The 21,189-nt window shown below is 56.9% G+C and overlaps 1 protein-coding gene across 1 annotated transcript; it reads right to left on the bottom strand.

Annotated features, from left to right (window-relative positions):
- Positions 1-20,874: 20,874 nt before the first annotated feature.
- IUM83_06831 (uncharacterized protein) lies at positions 20,875-21,189 on the bottom strand (the record flags this gene model as incomplete). Its single annotated transcript, XM_067931063.1, has 1 exon — positions 20,875-21,189. One exon carries the CDS (start codon positions 21,187-21,189, stop codon positions 20,875-20,877), a length of 315 nt encoding a protein of 104 aa, XP_067787129.1.

The raw sequence follows: 21,189 nt of genomic DNA, 5'->3' as shown, positions 1-21,189 counted from the left end.
TCACTGGATCCTTCCAAAGGCTGTAGAGACTACGTTTGCCGTCGTTGCCGCTGACTTGGATATGATGGACTGGACTGCTGCGAGGAAGACTCGGACGAGGAAGGACTTGGACACTTTGAAGACTGCTTGGGCGAGGTACGTGGTCGAGCGCAATAAACGCAGCGACAGTCTATCGCCAAGGTGGTCCCGTACATCTGGAAGTGGGGCAGCAGCAAGGATCCTGGCTTCTCGGAAGTGAAGCCCGAGTTCATGCTCGAGCCAACCATGCCCGGGTATTCTCTGGAATACTTGCCTTGGGAGCCCAAGACCGTCGACTCGTTGAACGAGGTCGCGGCTCTGGACGCTGCGGAGCCTTGGTGGAACGGCTGGATCGATGTGCCGGAGCAGCACCCTTACAACACCACGTTCGTCCCGTGCAAACCGTCGGCTCCGCTCTTTGTCCCGGCTGGTTCTTCGCGCGCCGACGTTGGTCGTCGAGTCGTTCCAAGTTCATCGCTGCAACCGGGTGAATTGAGCCCAGAATGGCTGGTCGAGTTTGGTGATGCTCGCGTTCCTGCTCCGAGTCTTCGCTGAATGCTGCGTCTGCTCCGGAGGGACAAGCTTCGGATGCTGCTGCTGGTTCCGAAGACTCGGGTCTGCTTGGTGTCTTGGCCGGGAAGCTGTTGCCTCCGATCCTGAGTGAGTTGAAATTGAGTTCAAGCGAGTCATCGGCAGCGTCTTCTATCCGTTTGGCTTTCATTTCCAGTCTCGCTTCTGAGATGCCGTTGATTTAGCTGTCCATCTTGGAAGCGTTTAATTTTCAAATGCAAAAGGTAATACCACAGTAGCTGTTTTCGTCTGTGGTCTTGGGCTGCGTTGCCCCAAGTACAGGTCATCATAGCGGTGACTCAGGGCCACCTAGTCTTCGTCCGCGACTTGAACCATCTATAGGCGCCGTTCGCTTCTTTTGCGCCGCAGGTAATCGTAGAGGAGCCCGTCGCAGGAAAGATTGGCGGTTGGTTCCCGCGTTGGTTCATCGTAGCCGACCCATTTGATTCTAAACTCGCGCACCGCTCTCTCAGTTCCCGTGGACAACGGCATACGGTCGTCGAGGATGGCTGCAACTTCATATTCTCCTGCCACGTGATCCGGCTCCCAGCTGTCTTCAGGGAGCAGCTCTTCGTCAAAGTCTAGCCGCGTGTCGTCGACAATTCCGGGCGCGAGGCGAGTCTTCGGTCGATCTCCAAACTCATCAACCAGCTTCAGTCGGGAGATATGGACGACTGGATAAAATCGGTATCCACTGCGGTCTGGTAACTCGAGTTCGAAGGCATAGTCTTCTACCCTCTTTTTGATCCGGAAGGGCCCATGCCGCCGGTGTGCCAGTTTCTTGGTGAGGCCGGGCTTGACTCTCTCCATGTACAACCAAACCCTGCTGCCGACATCAAACGGAGCCAGCAGCATTAATTTCCGGTCTGCAATCGACTCAGTTCCGCCAGTCTTCGGTGGATCTACCCTGTCCCGTGAGACATGTGCCCCCTGTCCCGCAAACGGTTGGTTTGGAGCGCCTACCGACGACTCGCGAGTCGTCGGTGGCTCATGCGTACTCGGTTTGAGCGACAGGTCACTTGGGACGGGGGTGTCTTGTCCCGTAGACGTGCAGCCGCCGACGACTCGGGATCCCAAGTCTTCGCCAGTATCGTCTTCTCTTTCCTGCTTAGTTTGGCGTTGTGTGCCCTTGGCCATCTCCATAGCAATCTGCTGTTGTCTGTTGACCTCGCGGCGCCATGCCAGTGCGTCTGACTGCTTCGGCGTGCCGTGTCGAAGCGAGGATGACATGGCTTTTAGCATTGACTGGGCGTCCCACCCGTGCACCAAGTAAAATGGTGTTTCCTTTCGAGTCGTGTCTTGTGCGTTGTTGATGGCGAAGACTAAGCGCTCTACGATCTCCTCCCAGTCTGGTTGGAGCGGGGCTTCGGCGTATACCTTGACGGATTGCATTACAGTTTTGACTGACCGTTCTTGCTGTCCGTTGGCTTGCGACCGGTAACTCAGCGCTGCTCGGGATCTTGACTGCATCATTTCTGCAAACGCTTGGAACACTTCACTCATGAACCGTGGGTCGCGGTCATGGCGGATGAGTGATGGCGCACCGAATTGCCGGTATATGCATTCCTCGAATGCTTGTGCCACCGTGAGTGCGCCCGTATCCGCCATGAATTTCGCAATGATAAAACCCGTAAAAGAACATTGAAGAGCAGCAGGGCTGTGTTGCCCCTCCGAGTCTTCGGCAGTGGTATCACGAAGTCCATAGACACTATCTGGAAAGGCCGTTCCGCCAGCACGTTGCCAGGAGAGTAACCTTTCAGTTGGGGGCGGCTTTTGCTGGTGCTGCAGTCGGGGCACTACTTCACGTGCTTCTCCACATCGGTGTAAAGTCTCAACCAGTAGTAATCCCGCTTGGCTCGCTGATAGGTTCTCACCAGTCCTTCTCCTTGACTCGTCGGACGATCAGGTGCCACGGGGAGAGCAATACCGCGAACTGTACGGCTCTCCCAAAGAGTGACTTCGACTTGGTTATCCAGTCCAGTGTGGAAAAGTGAGTGTAGACTCGTATCGTTCGTCCTACCAACTGGGTGTAGCAAGTTTTCAGTAGTAGCAGCAGCGCTAGCACCTCTTTCTCCACCGCATGATAGTTCATCTCTGCATCCTTCAACACTCTTCCGCAGAAGCGAACTGGGTGCAACTTGTCGTTATGCAACTGTAGCAGCGTGGAGCTCAATGTCCACTCGTTTGCGAACAGCATGACGTGCACGTCCTTGGCGCGGTCGAAGTGGCGGAGTATCGGCGCTGCTGCAACCTTGTCTTGGAGGGCTTGGACACTCCGGCGGGCAACTGTGAGGTCACCCCCCGGTGCGAAATCGTCTTCTTTCAGCTGGTACAGCGCCGCCCCGTAGACAGCGAATTCTTGGATGAAGCGGCTGTAATAATTCAGCGCACCTAGGAAAGACTGCACTCTCTTCTTCGTACATGGGAAAGATAGCTTGGTGATTGCGTCCAGCTTCTTCGGGTCGGGTCGAATGCCGTCTTTTGACACTTCATGAGACAGGAAGTCGACGCGTCCTTGCACGAAAATACTCTTGATAAAGCTGACACTGATCCGGCACTCTTCAAAACGACTGAGGAGTCGATCCAGCGTCGCCAAACAACTGTGGAAGTCTTCGCCACCGAAGCAGATGTCGTCCACAAAGGATCGCCGGTCGAACACAGGCACCAGCGACGACTCGTCGGCTTCGTTGGTCGTAAACAGATCGGCTTCTGGGCTGTTAATGAGCCGAGTAATAGGTTCAGTTGTCTCCGAGTCATCGCGGGCGGCTGCAAACTTGGTTCGAGTCGTCGCTGTAGTGTCTGGTAGGCGAGGTGGTGACTCGAGTCGTTGGCAGCGCTCCGCCGAGTCTTCGGTAGCTTTCATCTTTGCTGCAAAGGCGGCCCAACCGCCCTTCGGTTGCACAATTCCCCATAACGCGTTGTCAATCATCCGCTGGTAGATCATCGGCGCATTCTTGAGACCGAAAGGCATACGTAGCCATTCGAAGTGCCCCAGAGGGCACACAAATGCCGAAATCTTGCGCGCGCAGGGTCATCAGGATAGCCCAGAAGCCGCTGGCCGCGTTGAGCGAGCAGAACCAAAGGTAAGTCTCCAGGTCCGTAAGTAAGTCATCGACGAGTGGTATGGCGTACTCCAGAATCGCCGTTACCGCGTTGACCATCTTGTAGGCGATGCAGAGGCGGATGTCCAGGCCATTCTTCTTGAGGACAATCACGATCGGCGAGGTCCACGGACTGTCCGAGAACGCGATAAGCCCCGCCTTGAGCAGTCCCTTCAGCAGTTCGTACAGTTTCTTGAGATGCTTGAATGGAATCCGTTGGGCCGTTGATTGATCGGCGCGTGCCCTTGCACATCTATATCGCAGACAACGCCATATGCTGGTGGCGGTAGAGCATTCCCGCTTGCACTCATGATTTTTTCGTGGCGTCGGAGCACTTCGATCAGACTCTCTTGTTGGTCTGCCGAAAACTCGGGATTCTTGACGTTTGCGGCCGAGTAGTCGAGCGCTGTTGGTATGGTTTCTGATAGGTCAGGCAGGAATGCTAGTTCATGCGCGTTGTCTTCCAGTTCGATGTCCGCCGCCGGGTGCTCAGTCGTCTCGTCGTCTCCGTTGGCGGTACCTTCCGTGGCCAGTACGCGCATTACTGATATGAACGTCTGGTCGAGAGTTGTTGAAATGTCTCCGGCGTCTCGGCTGGATGCAATCTGAGTCATCGGTGGATGCCTCTGTGGATTGTACTCAGTCCGGGGTCTTCGTCGCGACTTACCGTCGACTCGGCAGTCTCCAATCCTGATCCAGCTGCCTCTAGAGTCATGGCTTCATCGTCAGTCGTCGTCGCCCCCGTCGAGTCGCCAGTAGTAGCGTTGAGACGTCGGTAGTGTTCTTCCGCTATCAATTCTGAGTCATTCGTTACCGACGAGTCGTCGGCACTGTCACATTCACTGTTGACGTGAGGTTTCCCACCCGAGTCTTCGTCAGATCGCTGTAGAATACCTTTAGGCGTCGGATAACTCGGTCGATCCACCGCTGGAGGCTGTCTGGCCAACCATTGTTGGTAGAATTCAGCTTCCCATTTGAGTAGTGTCTTGTCTCGTGCGGCAGCGTATGCGAGCACCTGCCACTCCTTGTACTTAGCAGAATCCAGCTATACATAGCCCTCGGTCTTCGGTAGCGACCCAATCGGAACCCAGACTATCACTGGAAAGTGCACAGGAGGACTCGCCAGCCGATCCGTGACGTTGGTTAGTCGAATCTTGACCGGACGTCCCCTGTAGAACTGGGTGACAGTCGGAATGAACGTGACAGTTCGGCGAATCCACGGCACGTGAGCCGTCGGCTCGGGTTGTCGCCGCTGTAGCGTGAACACAGCCCTCTCGTGGCCCGGTATTTGCATTGTTTCTGTCGGACCGTACGCGACGTGGCTTCCTACGGCCTCGCCCATCATATTTTGAGTCTTGATCAGCGGAATCATTACTTCGTCGGGAAGCTTGGCCGTCGCGTTGAGGAGGTCCAGTCGGATACCGGCCGGGATCATAAAGTCGGTGCCAAGCACCACTTCTACCCCGGCGCAGTGATCCATTATCCAGACTTCAAAAACATAACGCGTTCCCATCCAAGGGTGACTTTCACCTTCGCCCGGCGAGTCGTCATCATCTTGCCCTTGGTGATCCCTTGTACATCCATGCAACGTCCATGCTCCACTACTTCGTGGAGTCTCAGTCGCTTGGCAAGTTTCTCGGAAATGACACTGACGTTTGCCCCATTGTCCAGCAATATCCTCGTGCTCGAGTCGTCCACGGCTCCATTCACCAATGTTCGCATCCTTACGCGCTTGTCAAATTTCTGCGCCGGCCACCATCCCATCCGCTCTCCGGCTAAGAGTCGTACTTCCGGAGCGAGTCGTCGGCGCGAGTCTTCTTGCGCTGCACTTGTCAGCCAGTCTTCGGCAGTATCTCCAATCACTTCCTTGTCGTCTTCTTCACACAATACACCTCCACCGAGGCAGTCGCCTCTCTCCTTTTCCAGTTCTGTCGTTGTCTCGTTCAGTCTTCGTCCATTCGCACTCACCCACAAATGCAATGATGCACTCAGCTTCAATTGCGGCTCGGCTAACTGTGGCAGCCCGATTGGGACCAACCCAGTCGTAGTTTGTGGGCTGCTTAGTTTAAGTGGTCCGAAAAGAGTACTTCTTGGAGCTCGGGCGTGAAGTCTTTCTTGTCCACCTTGGACTTGACGATCTTGGTGATTTCTTGGAACACTTCACACTTTCCGGCGTCGTGCACTTGCTTACATAGCTTGCACTGGCGCCGGCAGTAGTGCGCCGAGTGATAGAGGCTTCCGCAGGCTGCACACGGTCCATACTGGCGAGGTTTCTCGTCGCGGTAGCCGCGGCTCTTGGAACCGATTGTCCCGGCCCTGGCTGCGGCCCGCTGAGTCACCCCTGGGTTGTCGGTTGTCAGGCCGGGCGTACGTGCCTTCGGCGGCGACTCGACGCTCGTTGTCGTTGGCTTCCGCAAGGTAGCGGTTGCTTCCATCTGACGAGTAGTTGTCACCCCAGTCTTCGCCGTAACGCTGTGAGTCGTCGCTGCCGTGTTCACTTCCATCTTCGCTGTTGCTATCGCCATTATATCTGTGGCGTTGGTGCTGTGGATCGCTCCGAGCGTCCCGTGTGTCCCGTCCATGAAGTTCGGCGACGATGTCGGCGACAGATGCTTCCGCAAGGCTCACGCGAGGCATGTTGCGCGAGTCATCGCGAAGACGCTCGTAATCTCGGTCGCGTCGGTCGCGACGGTTATAAGCGTCTTGCGAGTCGTCGCGGCGCCTGTCATCGCGTCGTCGAGAGGCATCCCGAGCTCGAGAGTGAGGCAGCGACGACTCGCGGGATGAATTACACTCGTCAATCTTCAATATCTCTTGGATCATCTCTTCTAACTCGTGGATGTCCGAGATGCGCAGGTGGCACAGGCGCCATTCAAGTCCTCGGTCACCGCAAGTCTCGAGGAACCGCTTGACGTGGTCGCGTGCTTTGCGGTCGTTGCTTTCGAACCGAATCCCGGCATTCCTGGCATAGCCATTGAGCCGGTTTAGGTAGTCGCAGACATGTTCCTTGTCTTCGCGCTTGGCTAAGTAGTAGCGAGTTTCCGCTGACTGGCTGAACTGGGAGCAGTAGTACTTGATGAAGGCCTCACTTAGGAGGCTCCACGTTCGCTTGGTTTTCTGGGGCAGTTGTCGATACCAATGCAGAGCGCCGTCCCGAAGGCTCAGCTCGAAAGACATGCACCATTCATTGGGTGATGCTCGTGTCCCCTGCATCGCGTAGACAAAGGGGCGAAGCTATTGCATTGAGTTCTCGCTCTTGTTCCTGGTGCCCGAGAACGTTTTGATCTGCCCCAGTGGTCGATGAGTTGCCACCTCGATCCTTGGAGTTGCGTTCAGCAGCTCGGATTCAGCCACCTCACGGATTTGACGCAGGTATTCGCCCATCTGCGCTCCTCCATCACCAGTAAAGTCCGTTTCTTCGTCTGACAAGTCGTCGGTGGACTAATAGCGACGACTTTTGTTCCGTCCGGGGCTGTGTCGCAGGCTCCTGGCCGTTTTTGAGTCATCGGTGGTGCGTCCGGCGCGGCCCGAGTTGCCCATAGGTGGTGGAGTCACCATGTGGGAGTCTTGAAAGTACGGGGATCGCTCCCCCGACGCACAAAACACTCCTCCAGCGGGTTTTCGGCTGGGATTTTCGCGGGTTGCCCTCTTCGGAGTCGTCGGCAGCGGTACGCTAGCCGGGTTGACCACTTCACGAGTCGCACGAGTCATCCGCGAGTCGTCCAGCGTGAACGAGTTCACGCCAAAGGCTGTGCGGAGTCTTCCATTTCCAGAGCTCCGCGCCTGCTTCTGCCGACACCCACCACTCCAGAGTCGACGGCGAAGGGTATTCCAAGGGCCGAAGCCCCAATGCTTTCAGGAATCACTCGGTTTCCTTCGCCACTTGTTCGATTGTCACAGAACTCACGGGGCGAGCCTACTCGTGGCACAAATCGTCCCACGCCGCTTGGCGAGTCATCGTTGGCTCGAACAGTTCACCCCAGTCGCTCTTCTTCATCTCTTCGTAGTGGCGACCGAGAACCTTGTTGGCCGCCGGTGTGTCACCGTTGAGTGGCGGCCGGTTGCCGGAGGCTTGCTCGGTCACTTGAGTCGTCAGGACCGGTGACCTTGAGTCGTCGGCGGTGTCCTCAAAGTCTTCCAAGTCATCATACGCTGGCCCAGGGCCATCCACATCATCCGGTTCGTCCGCGAGGTAACGGTTAGCGCGTCATCGTCAAGCTCGACCGCGAGGTTTCGCGACAACGAACGCGTGCCCGCGCTGCGTCCCGCAGACAGCACCGCATCTTCCGGAGTCTCGGGTGTCACCACCGCTGGCGCAGGCGCCTTCTCCTCCAGGTAGTCGTCATAGTCTTTATCCGTCTCTTCGTCCTTGGCGTCGGATCCGGTCATCGAGTCGTCGAAGCTGACGGTCCGCTCAGCGATCGGGTCGAGGTGCGGCGTGATCAGAGCCGCAATCGAGTCGTCGCCACGCGTTCCGCCAGTCTTCATTGGGGTTGCTGGTACCGCTGAACGTGATCCTTTCGCCATTCTTCTTCTCGCCTTCTTCTTCGTCTTCTTTTTCTTCTTCTTCTTCGCTTCTTCCCTTGGTTGCTGCTCGTAAAGTCGATCGACATGCAGTAGCACGAAACACAGAAGGTCGCACCAATCCCGGGTCGCGGCACCAGTTGTCGTGTAGGAACACGCGCTAAATTATATATTGGCACACTTTCCCCACCAACAACACCCACCAAGTCACCGAAACCTCAATGGGCTTGTTAGGGTTAGAACATGAAGGACCAGGAACTTTCCCTTGCACCGGGTTGACGTCTCCCCTGTGTACCGAGCTTCCGCTAGTCGACCGACGGAAGACTCAGCATCACTAGCCACGAGCAAAGGCTAGCACGCTCTCACACACAAAATATACCTCGCAGGTCCTCAGAAGGAAGGGTCCCGGCCTTTCATGGCGTGATATGAGGGTGCCGGAGCTATGCTCCGGTGGGAAGAATAAGTGGAGTGCGCTCTCGCTCCTCCACTACCTGGCGACGACTCGTAGCTACCAATATACCGGTGTAGTGGGTCTAACTTGACTCACTACTTAGCTTACACGTTGCGCAACGTGTATGAGGAAGCGTAAGTACTTAGTAATTACTTAGGTTAATTATATTTGAATACACAAATATAAGTTAACTTAGACAAGACTCCAAGTAGCTAGTTTAAGGTAAAATGAGAACTGTATTGCTTGTAAATTGATCTTCCTCTAAAATCTGCTAAAACTGTTTATCATCTATGAAAGGGTTGACAGCGGCTGGCTGTCAGAGCCCCCTAATATGCATGTCTCTGATTGGTAGAAAGATGCTGCTTTCTACCAATAGGATCTTTGGGTATGTGTGGACCACTCACTGTGGTGGTCCACTTCAATGTATCCATCGGTGTGTCTTACACCAATGTGAGGAAGTATCCAAAACGTTTAACAGATAACCTATCTGTTAAATTCACAAGTGGCTTGCAGCCACTTGTACGTGTAACCCCGTTACAACCGGCCACTAACTCTTGGCCCTGCCAGGGATGAACACACGCTACACTAGTAGATGTGCCCACCGACAGTCATAATTCTACCTACCAGGTTTGCCTTGAGCTGCAGGTCGTTCACTGCAGGCACCGGTGTCGCCCTTGCGCGGTTAGGAGGAAAAGCTGTTCTGTTATTGTTGCCCGAAGGCTTATCTGTCTTCTCTTACGTTTCCTATCGATCAATACAAATGTCAAGTATAAACGCGTCCGTTTTGAACCGCCAATTGTAACCTACGACTCTTCGGCCCTTTCTCTGCGACGTGACGGCGCTACCGACGACTCAAACGGCCGCTGAAACGCCACCGACGACTGGGGACAGGCGCCGACGACTCATAAGTTCGGATCTTGCCAGTAGGTTCGCACCGTACTTAGCGAGCTGCAACCGCCCGCGCTTGACTTGGGACCATCGACGAGTCATCGTCACCGACCAATTTAGGCCAATCAGTGACCGGGGAGTTTGGTCCAATGACTGGCGATGGGTTGTGACTTGCCAGTTGGCGTCGGCGCCTCGAGTCCTCTTCATCCCCTGTCTCGGCCGTGGGTTTTGGCTTCGGCTTCATTTCCCGATACCACAAGACGCACAACGAGCTCGTCCGCGACGCCCGACGTGACGCCCACCAACTGGTGATGGAGGAGGAGTGGCGCATCGCTATGCACACGCACCACTACCTCACCACTCAGTGTCTCGACGCGCAGTGCGCGTCTGGCTGGATGACGCTCTCTATAACGGCTCCGACGTGATAAATTCTACGAGTCTGACCAGGTGATTTGTATTGAGTGTATGTACTGATTTCCTAGGCTAATACTGTCTCTACGACTATAGGATGGCGTTTGATCAGTTGCTGTGCAGGTTTTCCTGCTTCTACGACATCCCACCGCCGTCGTCAAGAGGTCACCTGCCCATATTGTGCTACCGGCACCAAGTGCTGGGGCTCGCGCTGACCTTCTACGTGGGCTCTATGCAGCAGATCTATCTTGCACCACGTTCAGGATGCCGCCTGAAGGATGCCGCCCAGCACGTTGTCTAGGACGCTGCGCAAAGCCAAAGAAGCGCTGCCGAGGGCGCTGGATGGCTACGCACTTGGCCCTCGCCCTCGCGTCAAGTGGCAGTTTTTTTCAACAGGATTGAACTTTGCTATGGTTGGTGTACAGGTTCAGGAACCTCCTAATCGTGATCAACCTTTATGACGGGTACTATATGCTTCTGTGGTGTAGGAAACATCAGTTTTGTGGAGCACCCAAGTGGAACAGTGTACCAAATCCGCCTAATAGCGGAATCGACGGTACTACTCGGCTGGATGGTACACTGTGCCAGTCCGCCGAGCTCGCAGTACCAAGACGGCCAGGAAAGCGGCGCTGACGGTACTACTCGGCTGGATGGTACACTGTGCCAGTCCTCCGAGCTCGCCGAGCTCGCAGGCTTCACGAGCGCACTGCGGCCGACTGACTGGGAATCAAGAGCACCGGAGACCAAGGACGGGTGGCGCCACGCAAGGAGAAGACGCACGTACAGCGGGCCGAGTGCAGGGACGCTAGGAGACGCTCAGCCGAGTTCAAGGTAGTTTCCGGGCCTTGAGCTCGGCTAAACAGAGCCGCTGGCCGCCCAGACGACGCGGTGCACGGCCAGAAGGCGCACAAGAGGACCAAGCGTGAGCCCGGCGAGCCCAGCAGCACTCAGCCGAGTCGGCGAGACCTCCCCGTCGAGCTCGCCGGGTTATCCGGATAACTTATCCGGCTCCGCCGAGTTCGAAGCGTCGCTGAGAGGGTGAAGGGTCGGCCGAGATCCGAAACCACTCCATTTCACTTGATATTTGTATAGGACCTTAGGAATAGTGGAGGCGCCCTTTCAGGGCGCCCAGGAGACTTAAGAACAAACAGAGCAGAATTTTCTAGGCCCACAACACGTGCACACTTTCCGGTAAGTCCCTGCACGGGGTCGGATTATGCCTGCCGTCGGTACCCGAGAGGCATAGCTTGTAGGGTACTCGACTGGCAGCGCCAAGAGATTAGGTCGGCCCGGGATTGGGCGTTGGGTGCTCGCCAAGTGCGAAGGAAAAGTCTCGCTAACTCAGCGAGCCGGTACGCCGGACAGCCCGGGTGCCGTTACTCTTCAAGTCGGGTTGCTTCTGCCCCGGCGGCCTGTAAAAGCGCTAGCGCGCCGCCGTCCATCCTTTGGTGGAGGGCACAGGAGTTTGTGAACGGAGTCCGCTAGCTCGGCGGATCTCCGGAAGAGTGGACCTTGGTTGGCAGGTGTCGGCGAGAGACGAGACACCCGCTGTCCCGGTTGGGCCGAACCGCGAGGGGACAACCCCTGCGCAGGCCAACAAGCGCCGACCTAACTCGGCGATTGTTGTGGTTTGTGCTGGAGATCCACACCTGACGATATTTGTGTGTTCTGCAACACCACAACTGGTGCCGCGACCCGGGAACAGGGGTGAGCTTGTGTTTCGAAGGTACCAGCTAACCAAGGTTTGAGAAGAGCAAGGAGAGAGAAGATGGTCAAGGGAATTTTAACGCCGAGCCTGGCGACGGCCAGAGCTAACTCGGCGGAGCTAACCAACTCGACGGACTCGACGACGGCGATGGTTATGGACGCAACGGCGGAAGTGACGCGCTCCGTCTCGTTCGACGATGAGGAGGCCCGAGACCATGGAAGTGATGATGAGGAAGAGTTGGAGATGAAGGCCGAGTATGACGCGGTGAAGTCGACAGCGGAACTACTCGACGAAGTCGAGGAGTTGTCGCTACAAGTTGGGCGCATGGGAAACTCGCGCCCAGTTCAGCGAAACTTAACCGCTGAGCTCGGCGATGATGCGGACGATGATGATGACGACGTTGCTCCAGGGGACCGTCCGCCCCTAATACCGCGAGCGACGAAGAATGCGGATACGCCGAGTGCGAACAAGGTTTTGGCTCAACTCGGCGAAGAGATGAAGACGCAGAGTGATTGGATGGTGATGTTTGGGCCGGTGGCGATGGCCCAAGCGAAGTGGCCTGTGGTGGGGGCGGAGCTGGCCCAGCCAGTGAACAGCACCGATGTCAACCAGTTGGCGGAGGACACCATGCAGCTTCTGAAAGCAATGGGGTATCGGTGCACGAGCCGACCCAGCAGCTTGATGCTGGACGGATGGACCCCAAGGCGAGCCTCGCTGGAGTTGATGCGGTGGAAACGGCGACTGAGATGGGCGCTCGGGCTCGAACAACCGGTGGGACCTCGGCAATCGATCGCAAAACAAACCGCCGAGCCCCAGCAACTCGGCGAAGACCCCAGCAGGATTCCGTTGCCGAAGACGCCGAAGGCGAAGAAAGGTCAGCGTGAGGTGTTCCGGGCGACGGAAGGGACCCCGTACTTTGAGGACTCCCACATGAAGCCTCCTGTGAGAGAGAGGTCGAGTGGGGGTCGGTACGCCGAGTTCTACGACGCGGCGGACGAAGCAGAACTCGGCGGAGACGACGACGATGAAGAAAGTGACTACCAAGACTCGGCGGAAGACTCGGCGAAGGCGGTAATCAAGCGACTGAGCTTCGACGACACCGACATCGACAGGACCCAGTACTTGGAAGTGCGTACCCATGCTTCGTTGGACAAGATCGCCGAGTTCGAAGGGAAGCGTTACCGCTCTGAAGACTCGCTCCAGTGGTTGAAGCGATTCATCTATGACATGAAAGGCACGAGGATGGCACAAGATGCCTGGTGCGAGCCGTTCTCGCTGAGGTTGGGGCGAGCGGCGAAAGGATGGTACCGCCAGCTGCCGAAGAAGACTCAGCGGAAGTGGAATCTTCTCAGCGAGGCATTCCTGGACTATTACTGCTCACAGTTCGACCAGTCAGCACGTACGCGCTATTACTCAGCTCGATGCAAGGAGAACGAACCTGTGTGCGACTTCCTGATGCGCTTGAACGGATACGCGAAGTCGGCCAAGATCCAGTATGAGTTTAAAGGACCTGACGCCGCTGATCACGTCGAGCACTTCTTGCTGAATTGTGGAGACGACGACATCATGGACCTGCTCTATCCGCAGCAACTCGACGACATCAAGAAAGTTGAGAAGATTATCAACCAGAAGATCCTGGGGAAAAAGCGGAAGAAGCAGTGGGACCGGCTCGTGGGGGCATACAGTCGAGATGGGAAGCGGTCTGAGTCGACTCGGCGGAGTGACCTCCGCCGAGACGACCGGCGTGACGAACGTCGAGATGACCGACGCGGAGATCGCCGATATGACCGACGTGGAGATCGCCGATATGACCGACGCGGAAATCGCCGAGATGATCGGCGAGATTATCGCCGAGACGACCGGCGACAGCGCCGAGATGAGGGCCGGGACCGCCGACTCGCAGCAGCTGCAGTGCTGGAGGATGATCCGTACGAGGTGGCGGACCGGCGACGCATGGTTCGGTATGATTCCGAGAGCGACCGCAGCGAAGACAGCTATCATAGCTACTCGGACTCGGTGGACGACTCAGAAGAAGACTACCTAGAGGCTGGGAACGTGAGCGACCGCGGTCGTTGGTCTGGTGATCGCAACAACTCGGCGAAGACACCGAGGGGTGATGTTCGCCGAGTTCCGCCCGGAGCAACTGAGCGAACTGGGCGGCCCGCCGAGCGCCGAGACTATGATGGGCGTCGTGACTCCCGTGAGCGCCCACCGTACGGCTCTTGTGCCGCCTGTGGTGGAGCCAACCACTCCGTCCACTTCTGCCGTCGGCGATGCAAGTTCTGCAAGCAAGTCCATGATGCACGGCAATGCATACTCTTCCAACGTTATGAGAAGCTGGCCTCGTTTGTCAAGGCAAACGTTGACAAGTCCAAGGTGCCGGATGATCTACAGGACCTCTATACACCGAGTGATTTAAACTCGGCGGCCCGCCAACACTGACTGGGTTGGACACCACCGGGCTGCCACAGTCAGCTGAGTTGGCAGTAGAAGCGAACTTCGTGTTCGCCTTCGTTGGCGAAGCAAAATGGCCCGAGGAACTGAGTGAGGACGGTGATGGTGCAAGTGAATGCGACGGTAATGGCAGTGAGCTCGACGGATCGGACGAAGAACGCCGAGCGATAATGAACAGTGCAGTGGTGACTCGGCGGATGAGAGAGTCGGTGACAACCACGAAGGTGATGAAGTTGCTCCCTGGAGAAAGATTGGGGTGGTGGTCGTCCCAGAAGTTCGACCGCCAAGTTCGAATGAGAGTGCTCGTGATGGGAGCGGTGAACGACCAGCGAACGAAGATCCTACTGGATACGGGGGCGAATGTGACGGTCATAACAGAAGCATTCGCCCGGAAGCTGCGGCTGAAGCAGCGAGACGTGAGCCAAGATATGCAGATCGATGTACAAGGCATTGGGGAATACAAGGTCCAGACTCAGACCAAGGCGACTGTGAAGGTGACACTCGGCTGGGAAGTGGCCTACGAGTTCGATGTGTGGGTTATGAACCATCATGCAGGAGTCGACCTGATCCTGGGGACCGACTTCATGATCCCCGCGGGGATCCGACTCGACTTGTTTAACTCGACGGCCAAACTGCCCGACGAGGCGACTGTTCCGTTGCTCCGGTCGAAGAGCAGCGGAAATGCCGCGGGACAGCCTGTACATCACAGACGGGCCTGCGGAGCCTATAAGCTTGCCGAGTAGGCTCCCCGCCGAGTTCAAGTTGCGTAAGCAGCAACCGGACGACTCGACGCATGACTTGTGGGTGCGGCGCACACGAAACTGGGTCCCCACTGTGATCGTCAACCAGAATGGCAAAGCCGTGCGCGTGGTGCTCACGAACGTGAGGTCAGTGGCCATCTGGTGCCCTGCCCACTTATCAGTGATTGCTTGGGCCCCATATGGCGTGCTTCCCCCCGAGGGATACGTCCGATTGAACTCGGCGAAGTACAGAGATTGGCAGGTTCTCGCCTATGAAGCGGCTATCGACAAGGTTTTGTTGAAGAAGGAGCGACAGCTGTATGATGAGTGGCTGGCACGACAGCCACCGGCGGTGGAACGTAGACCGTGCACGAAATCTGAAGAAGTGATTGCTCACCCCCCAGAAGAAGGAGAGAAACCAGAGCTCACGTGCGCCCAGCAATGGGAGCTAATCGCCAAGCGCGAGGAAGAGTCAGCCGAGTCTGCAGGCAGGACGGATCTGTCCGGGCCGCCGGCCACGGATGGGGACCACGTTATCAACTCGGCTGGCAGCAATTGGAGCCCCTGGGATGACTCAGCCGAGTCGAGCCCTGGCGGAAGGGATGTCGTTGAGGGAGCCAATCGCTCTACCCCGAATCGCTGCCTGGATATGGATGTAAATTCGGCCGAGCCGAGCGATCCCGGCTCACCGAGTGACTCAGCTGAGCCGAGATCATGTGGCCGACTGGCCAGAGATCCTGTTGGCTCTGACGGTGAACCACCCCCCACGTCAGTCGAGTTGATCCTGGAGGAGACTGGACCGGGACCACCTACCGGTCGACTCGGCTGTGAAGAGATCGACGTCAGCGGTGTACCCATGGACGAGGACCCCGAAGGAGGCATCCAGCTGCGCTGTCACTCGGCCGCGCGACTCGGCGAAGAATGGAAAGCTAAGGAAGATCAGCGGTCCGCCGAGTTCGAACACTGGAAGGAGCCCTCAGTTGCGTTCGAACTCGAGTCGAGTTCGATTACGGAGCATGAAGCTGATCGCCGAGCTCTCGTCGTAGTCAATCCGCTCGTAGACTACTTGGAGAACTCGGCTGCCATGAGGATGGATCCAGACCTCCTCTATGCTCGAGTACCAACCGACTTCAAGGGGCATGTGATGTCATTCAACGGTGCGGCTAAGACGAAGAAACTCGGCGGGCATGGAAGCTGTTCATGGATCCTGTGGCGATTGCCGGAGTGGCGCATTGAGATCGCTGCGAGCGCGCACCTTCGGTCGACCACGGCGAACTTAGCCGAGTATACCGGCATGAGCAACGGGGTGACCGCCGCCTTGGTACACGGGGTCACTGACCTGATAATCGTGAGCGACTCGCGGCTTGCGATCCAGCAATCCATGGGGGTGATCGAGTGTGAGGGGAGAGTGCTGCAAGTCGAGTTGGCACGCCACAAGAGGTTGGTCGAACAGCTGAGTTGGGTTCAATACCTTCATGTAGGGCGTTGCTACAACGCGGCCGCCGACTCCCTTGCGTCGGAAGCCCTGGAGAACAAGGCAGGTCGCGTAATTCTTCGTCGGGAGAGAAAAGCCGAGTTGAGGAAGCTGAACAGAATCCCGGAGGTCATCTACAGGGGCAGACCCGGAGCATCCAACTTCCACGGCTCAACAGCTCATGTCAGCGTAAGACCGAAGAACCAAGTTCGCCGAGTTCATTTTGGCGATAGTTATCAAGAGGGGCACACCGAAGACGTAGCGAATTCCACCACAAAGAAGTTCGCGTCAACTGAGTGTCAAGATTTGTCAACCTCGCCGAGCTGCATCCCGCCGAGTTCTAACAAGTGCAAAAATTGCGAGTCGCAACAGGCCACAGCACAAATTCGCCGAGTAGAGCATCAAGTCGAAGTCGAAGTCGGTGATAATCGCTTTCCGGACTCGGCTGACACCGTCTCAGTGTCAACACAAGCTGAGCAACGACGAGGAACAGCTGAGTCCGAAGATGAGAAGTTGAGGCAGGTCAATTCGAAGGCGCAACCCCAAGACAAACTCGGCGACCTCACCCCTCACCAAGAAGCCGGCGCCCAGAGAGAAGTCGAGTTGGAGAGCGGCCCGACAGCTGAGAAAACGCAGCACGCCGAGAAACCTAGAGCTCGGCTGGGCAGGAAGAAATGCGAAGCCCAGATTGAATCCGCTGACATGGCCGCGTCAGTAAAACGTCCAGTCGCCGAGTCTGCAAGGCACCCGTTAAAAGAAGGAAGCCGAGTTTGGTTGATTATGGAGCACGTAAAGCCTCGCGTGAAGATGAAGCTTGTTCGTTGCTGGTGTATACCGTTTGTGGGGAAGAAGAAGGTCTATGAGCTCAAGAAGAAACGTGAAACCCGTCTGCAAATGGTGCAGGTTGCAGACGAGGGCTAAGTTACTGCACCACATGTTGACCACCCGCCGAGTGATAAGCAGGCTCGGCGGAATGGAATTGCTACTGCTGAAATTGCATGGAATGTATTGATGAGATGATGGATTACGGATTACGCTGAGTTACACAAGCTGCATACGACTATGGCACTGCCGATCTAAGTTACCTCGTAAGACCTGAATGCAAATCGCCAAGTCTCCGAGCCGTGGCCGGCGTTGACCTCGGATATGCTTCGCCGAGTTCAAGTTCGGCTGGGGCATACCGAGATTAAGCTCAGTCGAGTCCAGTCTCGACTGGGGCATGTCGGCGTTGACCATAACTGCGCCTCGCCGAGTTCAAGTTGGCTGAGGCATACCGAGATCAAACTCAGCTGAGCCCAATCGAGTCTGGGGCATGTTGACTATCTGCAACAAAACAACAGTGAAAACTGTCTGCAAATGGTGCAAGTTGCAGGTGAAGATTAAAAGCTATTGCACCAAGTGATGATCCACCGACTCGGCGAAGACCAGCAGGCCGAGTCGAGCTGAAGAAAGCGACTGCGTCAAACTGCATACGTTATATGAATTACGAAATGGAGATGTGGAAGATAATGAACCGTGCCAAGCCGAGTTGCGACAACACCACTGACCGTCGCGTCCCGACGAAGGCGCCGAGTCCGCAAGCGAAGCCACGAATGCCAGCAAAGTAACAGCGCCTCCCCGCCGAGCTCGACGCAATTGCGGAGCTCGACGCCTAGTAACCGTAGCCGAGCTCGCGGGGGCAGCGGGGCCGGGTACGACCGAAGTAGAAGTACCAGTCGAGTTGGACCTCGCCGAGTCGAAAGGGTCGTCCGGAAAAGCTGGACCGAATAGTGAGTGTGTCGGCGAAGGCCCGCACAACTTCGGCGAGCTGAGCTGAGACCCAGGCGTCGAGTCGAGATCTTCCCCTGACTTGAACTGGAGCTGGACTGACACCTGCCTCCAGCAGGATACCCCTTCGCGCCGAGTTGTACCGCAGTATACCAGGCGGGGTGTGAGCCAGCCTCCACGCCAAGTGGCGCCGACCTCAACATGGGTCCAGATCAGCCGAGCTCCAATCCAGCTAAGTTGCTGCATGTCGAGATCGAACTCGGCGAAGGTTGAGTTCGGCGGGGTTCGAACCAGAATGCTAGCCTGGTCCGCCAAGTTCAGCGCGATCTCCTGGAGACGCCACAGCATGACACCACAGCGATTAGCCGCAACCCACTCGATCGACACAAGTATCGCGGACTTACCCTGCTAACGGACCGCGAGCTGGTGCTCACCCAATCGAGATCAGCGGGGCCCGCAGAGTTGCGGGGCTTCTGCGCGGCCATCACCGCGGTCGGGATGCTGAGGGAGGGGCACAGCCGACTTCGGGTTGCCCGGTCCAGGTCAAAGGGGGTCGATGACCGAGCGCTAACTTGGCCGGTCGGCGGGGCTTGGCTCCAGCGATTGACGCATCTGCACGCGCACAGACATTGCAGGACGCAGAGACCACATGTCAGTCAAGGTGTGTGCCAACGCGCAAGGCATGAGGAAGCCTCACCTTGTCGGGGCGAAGTCGTCAAGGTCGCGCTTTGGCGGCTCCTGCCGGCTTCGATTTTGGGAATGTGATGACTGGACTGAATAACTCTATGTGGGACACACCAAGTGGGTCAGGCCCCTCACCACCTCGGCTCGGAACATGACCAGGGCAGTTGTGGTGTAGGAAACATCAGTTTTGTGGAGCACCCAAGTAGAACAGTGTACCAAATCCGCCTAATAGCGGAATCGACGGTACTACTCGGCTGGATGGTACACTGTGCCAGTCCGCCGAGTCCGCCGAGCTCGCAGTACCAAGACGGCCAGGAAAGCGGCGCTGACGGTACTACTCGGCTGGATGGTACACTGTGCCAGTCCTCCGAGCTCGCCGAGCTCGCAGGCTTCACGAGCGCACTGCGGCCGACTGACTGGGAATCAAGAGCACCGGAGACCAAGGACGGGTGGCGCCACGCAAGGAGAAGACGCACGTACAGCGGGCCGAGTGCAGGGACGCTAGGAGACGCTCAGCCGAGTTCAAGGTAGTTTCCAGGCCTTGAGCTCGGCTAAACAGAGCCGCTGGCCGCCCAGACGACGCGGTGCACGGCCAGAAGGCGCACAAGAGGACCAAGCGTGAGCCCGGCGAGCCCAGCAGCACTCAGCCGAGTCGGCGAGACCTCCCCGTCGAGCTCGCCGGGTTATCCGGATAACTTATCCGGCTCCGCCGAGTTCGAAGCGTCGCTGAGAGGGTGAAGGGTCGGTCGAGATCCGAAACCACTCCATTTCACTTGATATTTGTATAGGACCTTAGGAACAGTGGAGACGCCCTTTCAGGGCGCCCAGGAGACTTAAGAACAAACAGAGCAGAATTTTCTAGGCCCACAACACGTGCACACTTTCCGGTAAGTCCCTGCACGGGGTCGGATTATGCCTGCCGTCGGTACCCGAGAGGCATAGCTTGTAGGGTACTCGACTGGCAGCGCCAAGAGATTAGGTCGGCCCGGGATTGGGCGTTGGGTGCTCGCCAAGTGCGAAGGAAAAGTCTCGCTAACTCAGCGAGCCGGTACGCCGGACAGCCCGGGTGCCGTTACTCTTCAAGTCGGGTTGCTTCTGCCCCGGCGGCCTGTAAAAGCGCTAGCGCGCCGCCGTCCATCCTTTGGTGGAGGGCACAGGAGTTTGTGAACGGAGTCCGCTAGCTCGGCGGATCTCCGGAAGAGTGGACCTTGGTTGGCAGGTGTCGGCGAGAGACGAGACACCCGCTGTCCCGGTTGGGCCGAACCGCGAGGGGACAACCCCTGCGCAGGCCAACAAGCGCCGACCTAACTCGGCGATTGTTGTGGTTTGTGCTGAAGATCCACATCTGACGATATTTGTGTGTTCTGCAACACCACACTTCTCAGCCGATGGCTGCATTATCTGGTCGGAGCACAACTGTCCCGGGTCGTGGAACGACTCCGACACCTCGCTGGAGTTCCGCTTGAAGCTGACGGACCCCAGCACTGCCCGGACGAGCGCATGAATGTAGTGTCGGACTCGGCGTTCCCACGCTCCACGAGCATGACGGGGGGGGGATCCTAACGCCGTTGTACATTGAGAGAATCGAGTCATCGCCGCCGCACGCACCCTACCCAACGCGATCATTTCAATTTGACAAGCTGCCGAGTGGGGAATGGGCAGTATGCAAAAGGTATACAGTAGACTCAATGTACCTCTGCCCTGCGACCCGGTTCTGCGAGGCATGCGCCTCAGCACCCTGTTCAGAATGGCGAACGACAGAGTTCGCACGATCGGTATATCCGAGATCCGGACCACGTTCTCGGGCGCGATGGAGATGCCTGAAGAAGTAGCTCTGTAATGGCGAGGTATGACGATGATCAGATTGATTTGTCGTTCTTAGCTTTCGAATAGAAGCATCGTTCGTGTAGCATGCATGTGAGTAGAAACTATCAAATAAATGACCAATTCCACGACGAAAGTTTCCGTGTTGTCTTGTTGATCGCGACTGAGGGCTGTGTCGAACATGTAACGCTACTAAACGATCTTCTTCCCTTTCACGACGTTATCCGCTGCTGCCTCCACTGCGTCAGAGCAGGTTCTGCTTAGTCCTTCTTCGTTAGAGCGCTCAGCATCAGCTCTTGCGAGCGTGCGCCAGCGTCCTCCTTGTCACGACGCACGCGCTCCTCCATATCCAGCTTCTCCTGGTGGCGGCGCTCCTCCGCTTCTTCTTTGTCCACAAGGTAACGTGCTTCGCGAGCTGCGAGCTCGCCACGCCGGCGCTGATCTCCATCGGCGCGGCGAAGTTCTGCCTTGCGCTCGTTCACGTCGTGCATTTGAAGCATCATTTCAAACATCGTGCTGCCCATGTTGCTGGTGCTGCTCTCGAGATCGGTCAGGCGCTGCTTGAGTCCGGCCAT

This window comes from Phytophthora cinnamomi (assembly GCF_018691715.1).
Source record: "Phytophthora cinnamomi strain GKB4 chromosome Unknown Contig62, whole genome shotgun sequence".
NCBI lineage: Eukaryota > Oomycota > Peronosporomycetes > Peronosporales > Peronosporaceae > Phytophthora > Phytophthora cinnamomi.
This window is presented reverse-complemented; position numbering and strand designations above follow the sequence as displayed.